General features: G+C 39.5%; 2 protein-coding genes across 5 annotated transcripts in view; one reads left to right on the top strand and one right to left on the bottom strand.

Annotated features, from left to right (window-relative positions):
• CLNK (cytokine dependent hematopoietic cell linker) overlaps positions 1-2,622 on the top strand; it is a 50,265-nt gene extending 47,643 nt beyond the window's left edge. The window contains exon 18 of the mRNA XM_052681667.1: positions 2,081-2,622. Within this exon, the coding sequence (XP_052537627.1) occupies positions 2,081-2,227 (147 nt within the window). The 3' untranslated portion in view covers positions 2,228-2,622. The remainder of the gene's footprint in view (positions 1-2,080) is intronic.
• Positions 2,623-3,786: 1,164 nt separating this feature from the next.
• Positions 3,787-15,302, bottom strand: ZNF518B (zinc finger protein 518B). Of its 4 annotated transcripts, none has more exons than XM_052681648.1 (2): positions 15,169-15,302; positions 3,787-8,755 (listed from the first exon to the last, which is right to left on the bottom strand). In XM_052681648.1, exon 2 carries the CDS (start codon positions 8,553-8,555, stop codon positions 5,304-5,306), a length of 3,252 nt encoding a protein of 1,083 aa, XP_052537608.1. In that variant the 5' UTR covers positions 8,556-8,755; positions 15,169-15,302; the 3' UTR covers positions 3,787-5,303. The 4 variants fall into 4 exon arrangements, with proteins under 4 accessions (XP_052537608.1, XP_052537612.1, XP_052537609.1 ...); XM_052681652.1 differs by lacking the exon at positions 15,169-15,302 and adding an exon at positions 15,023-15,131; XM_052681649.1 differs by lacking the exon at positions 15,169-15,302 and adding an exon at positions 14,538-14,840.
• Between the last annotated feature and the right edge of the window lie 2,861 nt (positions 15,303-18,163).

Here is an 18,163-nt window from a genome sequence, read left to right as displayed (position 1 = left end):
ACAAGGATTTGAAGTATACAGTTAATCATAGAATGGCTTGGGTTGGAAGGGACCTTAAAGAACATCCAGTTCCAACCTCGTGCTGTGGGCAAGGTTGCCAACCACCAGATCAGGCTGCTCAGGACCCCATCCAACATGGCCTTGAACACCCCCAGGGATGGGGCATATACAGCTCCTGGGGCAGCCTGTGCCAGTGCCTCAGTGCTCACATAATTTTTATGTCGTGAAGAAGGTTCTGTCTTACTGATATTCTGCAGCACGTTCAGTCTATTTCCATTCACTGAAAGCTTGTATTCTTAGACACTGAATATAAATACTCAAGTTTTTCCCCTCTGGATTTTTCACATACAGGTTACATTTTGTATCATGATTTTTATTTATTTATTTTTTGACAACACACTGAATTCAACTTCCAGAAGAGCATCACTAACTCTTAATGCCCCTCTGCTCTTATAGTCCTTTATAAGGGGCCCGTAAGGTAGAAAATAATTCTCTGATTATCAGATTTTTATTTTAGAATGTTTTTACTTCTATGCCAATGTAATAGTGATCAGAAGCAATTTACTGAAATTCCTTGCAGATAAGTTAGCATCAAGCAGGAATGAATACAAGCAAAGACGACAAAAAACAATTTTAATTCTGTTAGCATCTTTTACTAGCAATGTAGCCAGATTTCTTACATTGTACTAAGCTTGCTCCAGATCAAATCACAAAAGGCTGCAAAGATCAGATCCACAAGCGGGACATTTAATATGAAATTTAAGCACTTACATTCAAAATTGCTGTTCTGAACATCATTTACTTCCCACCCCCCCACCCCCCCCCCTCCAGCCATTTTGTTTTCTTTATTAAAGATCCACAGATAGCTGTAACACTACTGGTCTTGATGTACACGGTTCCCATGACAGAGCTAAACAACTCAAACCTTTGCTCATGTTTAAATCTCTTCACAACAAAAAATGGAAAAATGCTAAATGGAAAAAAACTATACAAGTAAACATGAAAAAAAATAATAATAATTAGCTCATGTTCTTTGAAGCAGAATAACTTTTGTCATAAAATACTAAAGAGCAGTTACACCGAATGACACCCAATCCTCTTGCTCTAAACTGGGTGTGGATGAGGTGGAAGTGACAGTGATTTCCAAGAGATATCATCATGCATACAATATGACTGTAAATAGAGCAAATGTGATATAATAAGCATTTATTTCAAAGTAATAAACTAATAGTTTACTTACATTGTTGTGTATAGTTGTAGCAATTTAATAACAATGAACCCATGAATTCAAGATGAATTTTGTAATGGTGATAGTAAAAATCAATCACTTACCTCCAGAGTTAAAATTAGAAGTCAAATTTGTTTCATGTGCAAAAGTTTAGAAGGTGTACAGAGAGAGGTGTACTACTTAAACTGAAAGACACAGGATGATGACTACAACACTGCCTGAAAAGTAGAAACGTAAAGGATTGCGAACCATCAGAATGGCAGAATCAAGGATGGAGTTTCACCAGTAGGGCAGGTGAGGGCAGCTTTCAGTTCCAGTTTGACTCAGTTTAAGGACCTTGAACAAAGCCATCATTTTAAGAACAGGATTAAAGGATGTCATTGTTTCCAACACCAGTGAATAAAACTAAAACTGTCCTTTAAAGGGATTTTATATTCACTTACTTGGTAAACTGAGCATTGGGGGGGAAAATAAATAAATAAATAAATCAAAGGATAGAAAACTAGCAATGTTTCCTGTACTACTAACTAAATGTTATCTTTGACAAGGTAAAATTTTAGTGAAAAGATCAAAAAATTATCATTGCACCTGCCATTACAAACTTTCACAAGTGATACTGTGTTCCCAGGGTTAGACATGCTCCCTTTTTGCTCCAAGCAGACAGCTGTTCTTTAATCACGTGCAACAAAAACAATAAATGAGGTGCTTTTTGTCTTATGATAGTCTGATCATAATTTTATTCAAAATATTGCCTATTTCTAACACTGTCAATAGCTATTGTTCTGATTTTATAGACAGATATGTATCAGATTTTTTGACCACTAATTTTTTCATTTTTTCTTTTTCCCTCAGAAATTTAATTCTGTGAAAGATATAATTGACTTCTATAAATATGTTCCCATCACACTCATTGATGGAAAGGATAAAACAGGAGCCCAAAGAGTACAATGCTACCTTACACATCCATTAAAGCTGTGCAAAAGACGCATCTTACCTTAACATCACCAACTTTTGAATAAATATAAATAGAACAATTATTTAAATGTGTAAGAAGCCAGGTTAACCTTTGAGTGATCAGCTCTCCATATTACAAAGACTTCTGTATGTTCTACTACATCTTCTCTCCAACTTGTATTATAGCTCCAATTTTGAATTCCTGCAATATGTTTTTATCTAGAAGATGTAACAAAACTGAGGACATAGGTAAAGCATATGTCATTGTATTAACTCACATACAAGCATTAAGAGACTGACTCCTGATACTCTGACAGTGGTTGAGCAATTTGCTTATCTTGCTTTGTACCTAACACAAGATGAAAATCAAACTCAGTCTTGCTTACTTGAGTGTCACTGAAGCTCATTCAGTAGCAAAACCCAATAAAATATTCTGAATTAAAAAAGTGTATTCTTTCCTTATAAATATACGTAAAATACACGTAAGACGCTATTTGGGTATTCGCTGTTTAACACTTTAATCCTGTATGTGTGTGTATCTGCACAATAAAAATCCCTGCTTGGCAGCCACTGAAATCAATGGGTGTCAGCTGATGATCCAAAGTATTGGACCAAATCCTAAGGACACCTTTAATGACGAAAGGTCTATTGCTTAACATATAACCTTTAGCTCAAGCAGCAACTATTTGTATTCCACATTTGAATGCTCAAACACACACATTAGGACCATTAAAGAAATAGCCCCTCCAAAGTCTTACCACGTGCAAGGATATAGATAAAAACCATCGGCAGAAACAGTAGAAAAGTTTCCAACTTACCTAAAAATGTTCCAGAATATATCAAAGCAGACGAAATGGTGAAGTATTTTTCCAGCAAAAAATGCAATATCTATTCATACAATTTAAGTTTTGGAAAGTTTCACCACGAATGTGAAAGGAAAGTACTGACTGTAAGCATCAATGAACATCTTTTCTCACTTTGACTGGGTAATTGGAAGAATTAAAATATTGAAGCCCAGACCATGAGATTCCAAGCCAACTTATGATGCACTGTGCTGTGCAGTGGCACAAACTAGAACCAAACTAATCTGAGCATTTGGTTGCTGACTTCCTTGCAACCTTTTTATTTCTCCACACTGCATCATAATACAAAAGAACATTCATTGTACTTACTTCTCTCAAACCACTGGGACTATCAAACTTGGAGGAAACTATTTTGACATGACACTATCTAACCATCGGAGTTCTGCTGAGTTTGGCAGAACTCAAAAAGGAAATGAGGCATGACATAATCTGCTTTCAGGCTTTTATAGTCACCATACAATTTAACTTACGAAAGGATTTTACATTAAAAGAAAAATATTTTTTTCTAAGTTAAACCCACAATAAAAAAGAACAGCTTAACAATTCAGACAGCAGACGATGTCAGAGACACACAAAGCTTCGTAGATGCTCACCGAAACAGCAAACTTGCTTACTAAAGACACACGTTATTAGTATACTTAACCCACCTAGTTTATAACGCTGAGTAGCAACATTTTTTCCACACACACACACACAGAGTACAGCTTTCATAAAGAATGTTCTTATTTTGCCAGCAACAACTCTTAAGAAGCAAATTCAAAGCCATTTATTTTGTAGCTTCTACAAAAACAAAATTAATACGGACAGTAACCTGGACTGAAAGAGTTTAACAAAGGAGGGATTTTAGCCATATTTTTCTTACGTTAACAGTTCTAATATTTATTGTATGTGATATGCCAGAGTTTTAAAATGGAAACTATTTTCAGAATAAAAAATGTAAATAGTACTGTTAGGTTTGGCATAAAAGTACATGAAGTGAAAAAACCCTCTAGTGTACCCATCTAAAAAAATATAATTCCATTTGAATACAAAAATGAGAACTGTCCTTTCATTATTACTGACAAAACAGAGAAAAGGAAGTTTGTTCTGTGGAATACATTAGCCTATGATACAAATGATATAAAATTTTCCAATGTCTGATGAAGAAGGTCTCACTTAAAGCACCAAGTCTCTGAACAATTTTAACAGTATTGCAAAATTATTGGAAAGCAACCTTTTAACTGTTTAGCTTTGTTGTACTTTGAAGTCTTAAAATATTTACATTTCAATACAGATACCATACATACTTTATCAAAACAATGAATAATTCACCAGAGTATATAGAAAAATATTCCCAGCTTAGTTAAACTGTTTACAAAAATGCACCAACAGTGAAAATGAAGAGCTAGGAACTACCAGTGTTTCGAAACAGTAGTTCCGGTTCAACCTTACAATCCAGCATTAGAGTTCTGAAGTCTGAGACCACACAGAAAAGTGTGGTCCAAGTCTCAGTCCAAGTTTAATGTGTCCTCCAACCAACCCTGACTGCTCAGCAAAAGCAGTTCAAAAGGCTGGCATGGTTGTGCTCTTTTTTCTCACATCTATGCAACACAAGCTAGGTAAAAACTAAATACTAGAAAAAATTAAGCATTTTAGTGCTATTTTACCTAGTGGGAGTAACTCTCATCTCACAGATTTCTCATTTACAGCCTTTTATTCCTTTAAAGTCAGTGGTTTTCTTCCACTGAAAATGAGTGCTTGAATTTAAGTATTACTTCCTATATTTTGTGCCTGAATTGCCACTAAAACCTGTGATATACACTTGCAGCCCACAGAGGATTTGAAGGTGCTGTTCATTACATGTATGCCTAATCTCTGAAATACTATGCTGTAATAAAACAAATTAAACCATGTTAGACAGATATCATAGTCTAGGATTTTATTTGTACAGACCCAGCAGAAACCAGGTACAGCACAGAATCCTAGAACAGATAATGGCAACAAGAAAAATGTTTGCATAGCAAATTCTTTTCAAATTTGTCTTACGGAAAAGATGAAGCTGACCTCCAATAAAAGTTTCAAACATGGGAGTGCAAAGTAGTGCTTAGTTCTCAGCGTAAGCTTCTCAATAACTCAACAGCTCTGCTCTCCTTTCTGCTTTCTAACAGTACAGATTCTCTTGCAAAGTAAAGCAGTTTTTCCTATCTTGTTTTCCAAGGAAATTAACGGCACTCATTGAAATTAAGAGTAAAAACAAATAGACAAAACTAGTCTCTCAATTAATGCTTTGTTACTGGAAGCGAAAGAACATCCCAACCCTTGGTTGCCTCTATCAAGTGCCTCTGTCCATGACTTATCCACTCTTCTTGGTCCGCATATACTCTTCCACAAAACCAGCACTTAAACACACACTGAAGTGCTTCAGCTGGTGAGGCTTCCACCACCTGGTAGTTGTTTTTATGGGTCTTTTTCAGTTTCATTTTTAGCATACTCTGCTTTTTTGCTTGGCTTCCTGTCTCAGCATTCTGAAGAGTAAGACGCTTTCGGTAACGTTTGACACCAAGACAACTACTTGTCCTTTCTGAGAGAACTACTTTCAGGACATGACCTTTATATTTGTTGATAGTCTTCATTACATTAATTATCTCTGGGGTATCAACATCAGGATGGTTTAGCACCACAACTGGCTGGTTACGACGAGGGCATTTAATCAGCTGATTCATTCTCAGAGGGACAAGCCGAAGACGTCTTGCTGTCAATAGATACGACATGTCAGAACCTGAACTGGTTTCTGACTGTGTTCTTGTTTTTCTCTTTGGAAGTTCCCTAAAACCTGCTTGTTTTACCTTATTTTTGTGTCCTTGCTGACTTTTTGAATAGTGTTTGCTTTGCTTGCTTACATCGCCATTTTTCTGATATGATATAACAGTTTGCTTGCTACTAGTTTTAGCATTCATCTCTCGCTTTGGTCTTTGCCTGAGCGATATATTTCGGGACTGAGTATTTGGATCACTCCGATTAGGCAAACACGGCAAATTACTGCTAAGTTTCTCAGAAACACTGACAGGAACTGGACGAGGCAGAAGCATCTCATTGCAATACGCAGAAGGAGCTGAAGCTTCGCTCATTTTTTCTATTCCTCTGGAGTTTTGACTGCTAGTAGCATTGAGCACTCTCAGCATTGTCCCTTTGGGGATAAACACTGGAGAAGCAACATTGGAATTTTTAGTCATCCTGCTTTTAGATGTTCTTGCAAATGTAAGTAGCTGCTCATTACTGTGTTCATCACTACCAGTTACATTATTTCTACCGTGCACTTGAGGGAAAGACATAGCTTGTTCCAATTCAGTGGCAGAAGCAACTCTCTCACAGCTTGCTGAATTTTCCTGAGGGAAATGCATCTTTTTACTAGAAGCTTGGCATCTCAATGGCATAGATTTCATGTTAGATTCAGCAGCAGACATAAGCTGAGCAATTTTTCTACACAGCAACGTTGTTGACTTCTTATTGCGTGTTGTATCATCCCATCTGATGCCCTCTGGAACATTTTCAGTCCCAGAGCTAAGAGAAAATACAGATGAAATAACAGGTCCCTCAAAAGGATTGTTCTTATTCTCCATTTTCTGCAATTCTAGTGATTCCAGAAGAAGATTATTTTTTTGATTTACAGTCTCGGCTTTCTTCACTTTACTAAAGCTGAAAGTCATGTCCTCCCAAGGTGAAGTTTTAGTAACATGAAAGTTTTTTTCTGCTTCAGAACATATAACAGATTTTCTATCAAAACCCTTAGCAGCTAAATGCGTTTCTGCAGAGTTGACTATCAGACTCCTACATTCTTTGTCATCCCTCTTTACCGGAAACATATCTTTTTGTTTAAGGACAGCAGAAGAGTAGAAATTTTTCCCCTCCTGAGTAGTCTTTACTGAATTGTTCTTGGAACTTTTATCTTCAGAAACAGCGGCATACTTTTGACGAGATCTATCCACACCTTCTTCGTAACAATACAAATCGTAACGCAAGTTATTTTTTCCATCCACTTCCCACTTGGGTGAGTTAAGACCACTTTTTTTTTCAGTACTATTAGTCACCAAAGACTGAGAACAAAGTTCTATAACACCTGAATGCACATCAATACCTTTCACCAAATGAAGGCATAATTTTGATGAATCCTCTTTCTGAATTGATGCAGAGTTGCAGTCTGAGTACTGAGAATCGGATGAATAAAGGCATTCAGAATTCTTGTCATACTTACTGTCTAAATTAAGCTGATTATTAATACTGGATAACTTGTCTACATTCACTTCCATGGTTAGTAATTCATTCGAAGATACAGATGTTTTTTTTCCTTCTGCACTTCTCTCTGTACCTTGATTCTCAAGTCCCAGTTCAGCACAGTTCACAGGCCTGCAAGCTGCTTCTTTCATAGGAATCAGTTTAAGAACCAGCTGTTGAGCTCCATTCACTATTTTAATTTCTACTATCTGAGCTAAACAGTTAGAAGGAACTACAAGTTCAGATGGTGCAATTACAGTTAAAGGCATTCCAGGTTGTAAAGGCTCCATTTTTGGAGAATAAACCTCAACTTCCACACTCTGATTCTCACACATGCTTATTTCAGATGGCTCCAATATTGTTTTATTCTGCATTGAAGCTGTATTGATGCTACCTATATCATGAGATGAAGAGATTATTTTAGTCACTTTATCTGGAATCTCACAAGTGATATTTGAAGACGAATTTGAAAGTTCATTCTGAAAAGTAATTTCTTCATATTTCTGCTTTTCAAATAAAGTGCTTTGACTTGGTAAGCAAGACTTCTTTTGCTGACGTTTTAAGCCAGTATTTGACAGCCGTTTTTTGGGCGCTTCATGCACTCTTCTTGTATGTTTCACTATATAATCATGCCTAACAGCACCATATTCACAGTATTCACACTGATACGGAAAAGTTCCAGTGTGCTTCACCAAATGTCTCTGGAATTCACCTTTGGTGTAGGATATATAATTACAATAGGAACAAATAAATTTAATTTCTTCATGTTGACTTACATGCTTTTTATACTGCAAAGGATCCTTTGTTGAAAATCTACATTTATCACAGTAGTATTTACCGGGCAAGAAGTTTTTAACTTTAAATGCTTTCTGTTTTTTCCTTGGGTAAGTTTTATCATGTTTTTCGAAGTCCACGGCATTGGCACCTTCAGGGACAAAATGGAAAGCAGGCGGTGTAATATGACTGCACATCTTGCAGATGAAGTTTTTGTCTTCAGTCCACCCAACTTTCTTATGCTTTTCTAAATCTTGCTTTGAAATTTTCTGAATAGTTCTGCATTTCATACAGCTTATCAATGAGAGCTTACTATTCTCAGCCTCAGTCCCCTGGTAACAGTAGTTCTGATTATCATCACCATTTGATGGATTTGTTTTATCTTCAAACGATTGCTTTGGGGATGTAGTTAAGGAATTATTTTTACCATTAACTTGGCCAGGGTACAATCTTGGTAGAATTTCCCTCATTTTTTTCAACTGCATTTCAGAAGATGCAAATCTGCACCAGCTTTGTCAAACAGCAGCAACAGAATGTTTTCCTGATGTTAGTCTGGTGCATGCAGCTTAACAATTACTCGCTCAGTCCACCAATCCGCAAAATGCTCTTTGGAAGAAATGGTGATCAAGGAATTGCATCCATATTATAGTCCACGTTCTTAATTTTATTCAATCAACTTGCAGCACTAAAGAATAGAGAGCAGAAGAAAAGTCAGTTGTGATTTACTAATCATTGAACTAGTCAACTATTAGCAAACTACGGCCGAATTACACTGTGCAAATCTGTTAATATATTAAGATGGTTCTACTATGCACAAAGAATCATTAACTCTAAGTAAAACATGATCAGTTAAATAATCCCTTAGTATCTGCTCATCGTCAGTGCTCATAAATTCACAAACTGATCTGATATTTATCAAAACCTACAGAGCGTATGCTATTTCTTCCATGTCATAAGGACTTTACATTTAAGATGTATTCAAGCCTAACAAGGAGGACACTTGATAACGGAACTCAGCAATAGAATTTGCTTTCAGTTCTATATACAGTTAAGGACAGTTTTAAGAACAGCTCTCATAGATCCAAGATCACACAGCAGCATCCAATTACTACAATACTACCAGATCGAGAACTTTAAACTACAAAACACCTTTACAATGCTTGAAAATGAGTAAGTATGTGATCCAAAAATATACTGGCAGCACAGAAAAGACATTAAAAAAACATCACAGGTACCACTCATTTGTGAATCCCAGGAGGTAAGACTTCAGTGACCACAAGGGTTACTAGAAAAACAAAACTATGAGATTGCTTTTAAAAATCAAAGACTTTTAAGTAAAAATTCCTGAAGTACAGATGGAAATTCTTTAGAAAAGAACAATACCAATGTTTCAGGTCCAGTCTTGCTAATACATAATCACATGCAAATTCTACTTCACATATTCTCAAAATAATAAGCTACAACAACATAATTAATTTAAAAGTCAGCAGCTGCAAAAAGTAATTGCTTTCACTCCTATTAATAACACAAAACAATCACTTCTACGTATGTCAACAACCACATAAATAATTCATTCCAACCTGACAGTACAAACTGTGTCAATCAAGTAAAATAAGCAAAGCAAGAGAAGACAGAGGTAAAACAGTAACATCAATGCAAAACCACTCTGTTAACTTGTGCAGCATGTTTGGCCTCAAAGCTTCTAGAACTCTTACCATCTCTTTTATATATTTAACATGAACAAGATCTCTGCTTCAAAAGCTTTTGCCAGAACTATAAGAGCACTGATACTTAGAAAACAGAAAAAAATGTATGCTTTTGAGACATACGTAAGATAAAATCTAAAGCTAACAGCAAGAACAACTCAATTCAATACCTTTCTTATTGAAATTTTCTCGCTTAAAGACAAACTGTAACACAGATCTGCTCCATTTTAATACATCTTAAAGAAGATGGGCATTTCTGCACCTGGGAGCTAGTTCTTCTCCACATCTATCCAGAGACAGACTTGATTTTGGTTCCAAAGCCCTCTCACACAGCTGAGATCACAAAGTAGCATCCTATTACTGTAATACTGACAGAATGAGAAGTTTATACTATGGAACATCTTTACAGTGCCTGAGAATGAGCACCTAATCCATTAAGTTTTTCTTACGTCTATCTGTGCTCTATCTGCTAATATTCCTAACTGCTGTGAGAACGCTGCCCTAGAGATGGAACTCTGCAAAAAGCAAGTATACTGAAGTAATCTCAAACAACAATAAGAAATTAGAAAACTGGTTAAAGACAAGATAATTGTATTTTCAGCCTCTAGCAGATGGATGGCTGCAAAGCTGTACAACTCATCAGCAGGAAGTTCCTGTGACTGTAGCAATCTCATCTCATTGCAATGCAGACACCTGTAGCTACATCCCTGTGTGAAAAACAAATCACACAGGGCAGCTTCCTAGGAACAAGGAAAGAATACATTACTGGATCATGATCTGAATGTTTTTTGTGCGTGTAGTTTGGGGTTGGGGTTTTTTGTTTGTTTTATTATTGTGTGTGTGCACGCATTTTCAAATCCAATGTTCATAACATTAGAATCTGGATAACAGAGGGCATAAAGAATAAAATAAAACAAATAATTCTGATCATCTTGGACGGACTGCACTTCCCATCTACAAATATCACTTCTCAGACTTGAGATGAATCTTGTTGACATGTAAGACTGATGACAGGTCTATGTTCAGGAGATCCATTGCTTCATTTCAGGATAAAGATGCTATGAGCCCTCAATAAGCTGTAGCGTTGTGTCCAGACCGAAAATGCTTCAAGAATTTCTACAGCTCTAAGAAGTAATTAGAACTGTATTTGGGAAGGATGGGTGAAATCCAATTAAGATTGTCTTCGCTTTTTTGTTTTTGCTGTAACTTCTTACCTTACTGAAACTACACCTGACATCAACTGACCAACACATAAGCATAGAGTACTTTATAGACATCACAAAAAAAAGTGTTGTATTTTTTTAATTAACATTGTAAACTTCACCTTACAAGACAACATGAAAATGGATCCATTACCTTTAAAAAACAAGACAGTAACAGAGGTTGTCAAACACCTGACAAATGCTTCAGTTGCCCAGGCAGATCTGGATTGCTCAGCCCAAGAAGGGACTGAAAGATTACTAGCCTGTTCTTTGAATTACCTCTTTTAAATAATTATTTAATAAAATTAATTAATTAATTCAAAGAACAGGTTAGTAATCTTTAAAATCTTTCCCAACTCAAGTACCTCGACATTTGGGGAAAAGAGAACATGGGTGTAACAATAAACGTAAGCTTTTATTCAGATCTGTGAAAAATGCTATGTTGTAATAATGTTCTAATGGAGCTGTTAGAAACCAGGTTTTTAATGTTGAGTGCTGCAAATGCATTTCAGACATGCAGTGGGTTAAACCAACCATCATCTAAACAGCTGCTTGCTCACTTCCCACTCCTCCTTGTGCAGGAAGGAGGGCGAACTTGAGCACAAAAGCAAGAAAACTCATGGGTCAAGACAAAGACATTCAATAAAGGAAAGAGGCCAGAGGTAGGATAAGCAGTGGTGTAAAGAAAATCACTTACAGCCTCCCACAAGCAGATCGATGCCCAGTCTGTCTACGAGCACCAACCATCTTGGAAGCCAAGCCCCCTCTCCCCTTCTCTATCCTTCCCTTCCAGTTGTTACTGCAGAGCATGACGTGGTACAGTATGGACCGCCCCTCTGACCGATCCTAGCCAGCTGTCGCAGCACTGCGCCTTCTAGCTCACTCCTAACTTACTCTCTGTGAGGTGGGGGAGGGCTGCAAGGAGAAAAAGGGCAAGCCTCAACGTTATGCAAACGCTGTTCAACAACAGCCAAAACACTGGCGTATCATCAGTGCTGCGTTAGCCACAACTTCAAAACACCACATCAGACACACTGCACTGAAAAATTTTAACTTCATCTCATCCACACCAAGTATGTGGTAAAAAAAAAGAACAAAATAACCAGCAGCTGCTGAAATGACATCCCCTGTTGTCTCCACAGTTTTGTCCACCTATCTTTTCTTATTAACTATTCAGTACTCAGAAATGACTGGATACAAAGCATTCAATTTTATCGCTGTTTTGGCTAAACCAACGTATACTGTAAAATGTCTTTTACTGAACTGAAATTAATTTGCCTTTTTTACTAGACTGAAATTTATTTGCCTTTCCTGGTTACTTCAGAGAAATGAAACCAACAACATACACACAGAAAGGTGGTGTAATGATCCAACATCCGTTCACTTCATATCAGCAAGAATGGTTGAGGGGGAGAGGCCTGAGGAATACCCAGAAGAATTTTTGAGGTAATTAAAAGTATTAGCACAGACATGCTCCAGAAGATTTAATGAAATGATACATACTGTATTCTTCAAGTTACAACCAAATCCAGGGCACACAGAGCAAAACAAAGATAACACTGAAATAAGATTTGAAAGTCCACAAGGATTCTGAATTGCTACTGCGGGAATGGGACAGATGAAGAACAAAGTAAAATATATTAGAAGTGTCAAAAATCAGTTCCAATCACTGTCTTTACAACAACAGATTTGGAAAATGTGTGTGAAAATACTTCAAAATACCACAGACCTTAATTTTGGGGGGAAAAAAAAAAAAAGACAACAAAAAGAAGATAAACCAAACTTTCCTATTCACTCCTGTCAAGCACGTGCTCAAAGTATACACTGCTGTCAAAAAAAATGGATGTGACAAGCAATATGCTTTTATCACATGTGATCAAATTGCATCAGCAAAGCGTACACTTCTCACATACTAAGCTCATAGCCTGCACCCAACAATCAAGGCCTGCTTTGGTACCAAAAAATCCATGCAAGTCTTTTTTTTTTTTTTTTTTAAGAAAGATTTATAAAGAATAGAAAGACACTGCGCATCGCTAAATCAGGAAGTGTGAATCTCTATGGCAGAACTTAAATCTCCACGTAAACCTATCTCATCTGCTTCCCACATTTGTATGCTATGCCATATACTGCCCATTTAACATTGGTTGGATGTCTCTGTTAAGCAGTTAACTGTCCTGCTGACACAACCATGTAATAATCAGTCACAGCTTTAGGCCTCATGACTAGGAAAGTGCTAGACTAACATATTAAACTAATCAAAATAACTGATTTTGTATTAAAAATCGGTGATTCAAATACACCACGTTTATTTATCTATCATTCTTCTTAAATATGCATTGTTTCAAAATGACAGCTAATCACACAGACGCAGTGCTCTCTGTATCTGAAATTCACATGAAGCCTTTCCACCAAAATGAATGAGGAGTGTCAACGTAGGGAGTGGAGAAGAGCAAAGACCACATACCAGGTTTTTAGAGCTCACGTTTATTACAGAATATACAGTTATTTCACTGCTCATGAAAATAATTACATTCAGAATTTTTAACACTTACAGTATGAAGTTATGCAAAATATTGATTAAAAGTAACTGTTTTCCTAATGCACAGACAAAAAATTGTCTAATTAACATTGCAGGCATCTACAGAAGGCAAGTGCATTATGCAGTGCTCTACTGAAACCAAGGTCTGCTTTTCTAAGGCTCTGGGCCACAGGCCTTATCTGACACATAAAAGACTCCGATATGTACTCCAATTGATTGATGGTCTTACTGTAATACAGCAAGCAAAGCACCCTGATGTATAATCACTATATCAAAGTAGTTATTTTTGACAGTGCCCAAGAAGATGCTAGTACAATTTCTCATACAATATACAATCATCCTATAGATTTATGCTGCACATCTTCTTATTTCACAGAATTGACAGCCATTTATCTAAAAATCTTTCTGTACATCCCAAGGATTGAGTAGCATCTGCATTACCTCGCTCCAAGCTTCAAGGCCTGCAAGCAACAAAGCAAGGAAACATGGCACCGCAGATAATAGCAGAGGAAGGGCTAAAGAGCTCAATGAAAGCACGTATTCCTCTGTGCCCAGACCTCCAAACACTCATGGAGACAGCAAAATTCATCGCCGTGTTTAATTCCTGATCAAATTGGCCACTTACATAAGGATCTGCAGGAAAAAGGGCCTTGACCACAGCCTGGCATTGTAGTAACAATGCAGAATAGAACACCAGCAATCCCTATGGAATACCATCAGTCTTCTTAATTGAAAAAAAGAAAAAAAAAAAAAGACTTATTTTTATTAAAAGCGTGCATTAAAGCACTTAGACTACCTCCATGATAACACAGATCTATTTTTTAAAAGAATTCTAAGTCGTTTTATATATGAAAATAGCCCTAAGCGACCAATGCCATACATTTTTATGATACATTCTCTAGCAACAAAATTAAACGTAGGATTTAATTAAGAGAACCTTCCGTCTGAATACTGTAAAGCATTAAACATACACATGCAGGGCGCAGAACGCCCCATTTGCTCAGTAACACGGCTACTAACCCGAAAGCTGTTCTTCTTCAGGACGAGCAGCCAGGACGCCAAGCCAAGACAACAGCCTCGCAGTGCAGCCGCCTCCACCGCTGCCTCATGGCGCCCGCGAGCCGGCAGCATCCGCCGCACAACACCAACAAAATAATCCCATTTGGGGGCGGCTCGCCCACCCACGCAGCCGCGCTGCCGCCCCGTGGAGGACGCGGGGCCGCCCCCGCTCGGGGTGCATCTCCAAGAGGCAGCGCTCAGCCGCTGCCCGGCGCGCCGCTCAGCGGATCCTCCGCACTCCGCGCAAACGTTCGCCCTCTGCCGCCGCCGCCGGCGGGGAGGCGGCTCCGCCCGCGTTAGCGCGCAGTGCCGGCGGCGGCCGGCGGGGGGCAGCACTGAGCAACGCCGCGGCCCACACTCGCCGCGGGGAGCCAGGTTCTCCCGCCGCGGACAGGCGGGGCGGCGGCTCGTGCGCGGCCGGCGGCGGCGGTCTGGAGGAACCTTACCTGGCTCGGAGAACGAGACGAGCGCCGTCACCTACAGTGGCGCCGGGAAGACCCTGCCGGCCGGCCGCCCGCACGCCCCTCGTCTCCAGCCGCACGCTTCCTCCCGCTGCCCCAGCTCGGCGGCCGCACGGCCCCGCGCTACTTACCCCAGCGAGGGCGCACCCGCGCCCCTCGTCGCCGCCGCAGCCTCGGCGGAGCGCAGCGCCAGCCAGCGGAACTGACCTCAGTGGCGGCAGAGCGCCCATTGGCCGGCGCTGCGCTGCCGTTCCCGCCGGCGGCGCCGTGTAGAGCTCTACAGCAGCGCTCTACGCTCGGCGGCGGTGGCGCAGGCGCGTGGCGCGCCCCGGTCCGGCGTGGTGGGGACCCCAGGGGGGAGAGCGCGGCACTGCGGGGGCACCTCGAGCTGCGACGGGGAACGCGGGTCATAGCACCGTGGGCTGCGCTGGCTTGTAGGACGCTTAAAGATCTCGTTTCATCTCCTCTTGCCATGAGAGCGGCCTGATGTCACGGCTCCTACTGTGCTGCGTTTCGTTCTCCTTTGTAGCAAAGGGTTCTGACGGCACAGAAGACTGAACGAATGTCTGTTGGTTACAGTATCTCTCTGCGCTCCCACTGAACTCGTCGTGTTCCGTTAGAATGGGACGTGGGCTTAAATTTCGCTCAGCCAGACAGCAGCATGGTGTTCTGATGGCTGGTTTCCAGTTGCTTCCTATAAAACTCAAACTTTAAATCAGACAAAAACAACTTATTTAAACAGAAGGGGGGGGAAAAAAAGCTTAATATTTTGGAACTTCACCTCCTAAAAGTCCATTTAAAGCCACAACAGTATCTAATTACTCTGCTTAAAGGGGAAGCCATATTTAACATTGGATCAAGAGTCCTTTCAGTGTCCTTAAAACGGAGCTTTACAATACATGACTTCACAGCTGCGCTTTTTTTTTTTCCTTCTTCTTCTTTTCCTTTTTTTTTATTTATTTTTTTTTTAACATGGTTTCTGTGTGATACAAACTGCCAGTAAGTTGCAATTTCTGGGCTTGACCCAGCCTTGCCATTCTCTAGGTGTGCCTGACCAACAGCAGTTGTATTTTATGTTCTTACTGCATCATAAGCATTCACTGTGTTCTGTGTTGCAGATAGGTTATGAGAGTGGCCTGACCTTTGCTTGGCCAAGTTTGTTTCTGAGGTAGTTAACACTGTGAACTGAACTATCTGTGTGGATGACATGAAAGCCAGGAAGGACAATTTGCACTTAACGACTTGTGTCAGCTGCTCTGCAAAGATAAATACATGGGCTACAGTTACCAGAGAGTTTTCTTGAAAACTAGAATCAACAGAAACGTTCCTAAAATACAGGGAAAGTAGTCTAATGCAAGTAATAAGAAATAAAGAGTTTGCTAGTCAGACGGTGGGGTTCTTTTTTTTCTTTGTTTTGTTTTGTTTTTTAGCTTAGCTAGCTCTATCTTTAACAGATCTGAGAGTGATAGGTAACCATGAAATGGAACCGGTTGTCTGATACACAACTCTGATTAACTTTCACCTTTCTTCCTTAGATATGTGTGGCTGGCCTGTTCTGAGGTTAGAAAGGCAATTGCCTGTAGCAAAAGCAAATAGATCATTCAGTATTTAGATAAGGCCAGACTAAACAATGTCACCCAGAAAAGTCTTTGTTATGTAAAGCTTGAGTCAAATTGCGTCTTCCAGAGTGTCCTCCAGCTACACTAAATTCACTCTCTTCTCTACATTTCACTGCTACTTCATTTACTTTCACTGTCACATAGATACTGTCTTCAGAGAAGTGAGTCAGATGAGATCCTTTCTCCCCTTTCTCGTTTGCATTCAGCCTAGTTCGGCTACTACAGGGAAGATAGCTGTTGCCTGTATCACCTCCTCTCCTCTTTCCTTTGCCATCGACCAGACTTCCTTGCTGATGTCTGAATTCTTGCTCCTGCAAAGTCATTCATTCCTTCTCTATTTGTCCTTTGACTCCCTGACTCTCTAGGTAGCAGCAGTGTTATTCAGGCACTTGTGGACACCTGCACAGAGGACCTTAAAGCAAGGGGCATTTCTTAGTAATGGCAAGCAAGTAGCGTGCCTTATTTCATAGTGAGTTTTAGTTACTGCAGCAAAGAGATTATGGCTTTCCACCATTTGCAACATCTATTATTTCTTCGTAACTCCACTGACCTCTGCATTATTGGTCACTGTGCGATACCCACCTACCAGTAATTCACCACAACTCTGCTGCTGCTGATTGTCCTGCTGTCAACCTGCGTTTCTTTCCACTCAGTAACAAGATTATCTGATAAAGAATGCTGATCATGGCTTGTAGATTGAGGAGGGCTGCAAACAGAGTGGCACTGATTTGCTGCTGTAGAGCTATAGATTTGCTTCTCAGCTGCAAAATTATGAAATATCTGTGCTTGGAGAAGGCCAACTAGGAAAGAGAACAAAGAGTATAAATGCCCTAAGAGCTTTTCTTGGAACAGTTTTGCTTTGCGTATTACTAAACTCATAAGTCCCAAAAAGCAGGAAAAAAATGTACTGGAAAACCTGAGAAAACCAGTAGTGATAACAAAAGTTGACAATGAAAAAGGACACTGTTTTGGAGACATGCAGAATCTCTCCTTGAGCTATGGGAACACCCTCACATAACAGTTCTCCTCTCTCATCAAATGTATAGTCAGATGGGTAAGTTTTCACTATATGCTGTGATAATGCAACAGCACAGTCTATTTGAATCTGCGAATGGAGGGGAAAGTGCTTCTTTGGATATGTGTTCTGCGAATCATAGAATCATAGAGTTGCACAGGTTGGAAGGTACCTCAAGGATCATCAAGTCCAACTGCAGCCTAACCATAGTACCCTAACTCTAACAACCCTCTGCTAAATCATATCTCAGAGCACCACAACCAAACGGCTCTTAAACACATCCAGGGACGGTGACTCAACCACCTCCCTGGGGAGCCTATTCCAATGCCTAACCACCCTTTCTGTAAAGAATTGTTTCCTAACGTCCAACCTAAACTTACCTGGGTGCAACTTGAGGCCATTTCCCTTCATCTTGTCAGCTGTCATCAGTGAGAAGAGACCAACCCTGCTCTCACTGTAAGCACCGCAGCCGCCTCTTCCCCAGACTAAACA

The sequence above is a fragment of the Tympanuchus pallidicinctus genome, unplaced genomic scaffold (assembly GCF_026119805.1).
Source record: "Tympanuchus pallidicinctus isolate F22 unplaced genomic scaffold, pur_lepc_1.0 scaffold2, whole genome shotgun sequence".
Lineage (NCBI taxonomy): Eukaryota > Metazoa > Chordata > Aves > Galliformes > Phasianidae > Tympanuchus > Tympanuchus pallidicinctus.
This window is presented reverse-complemented; position numbering and strand designations above follow the sequence as displayed.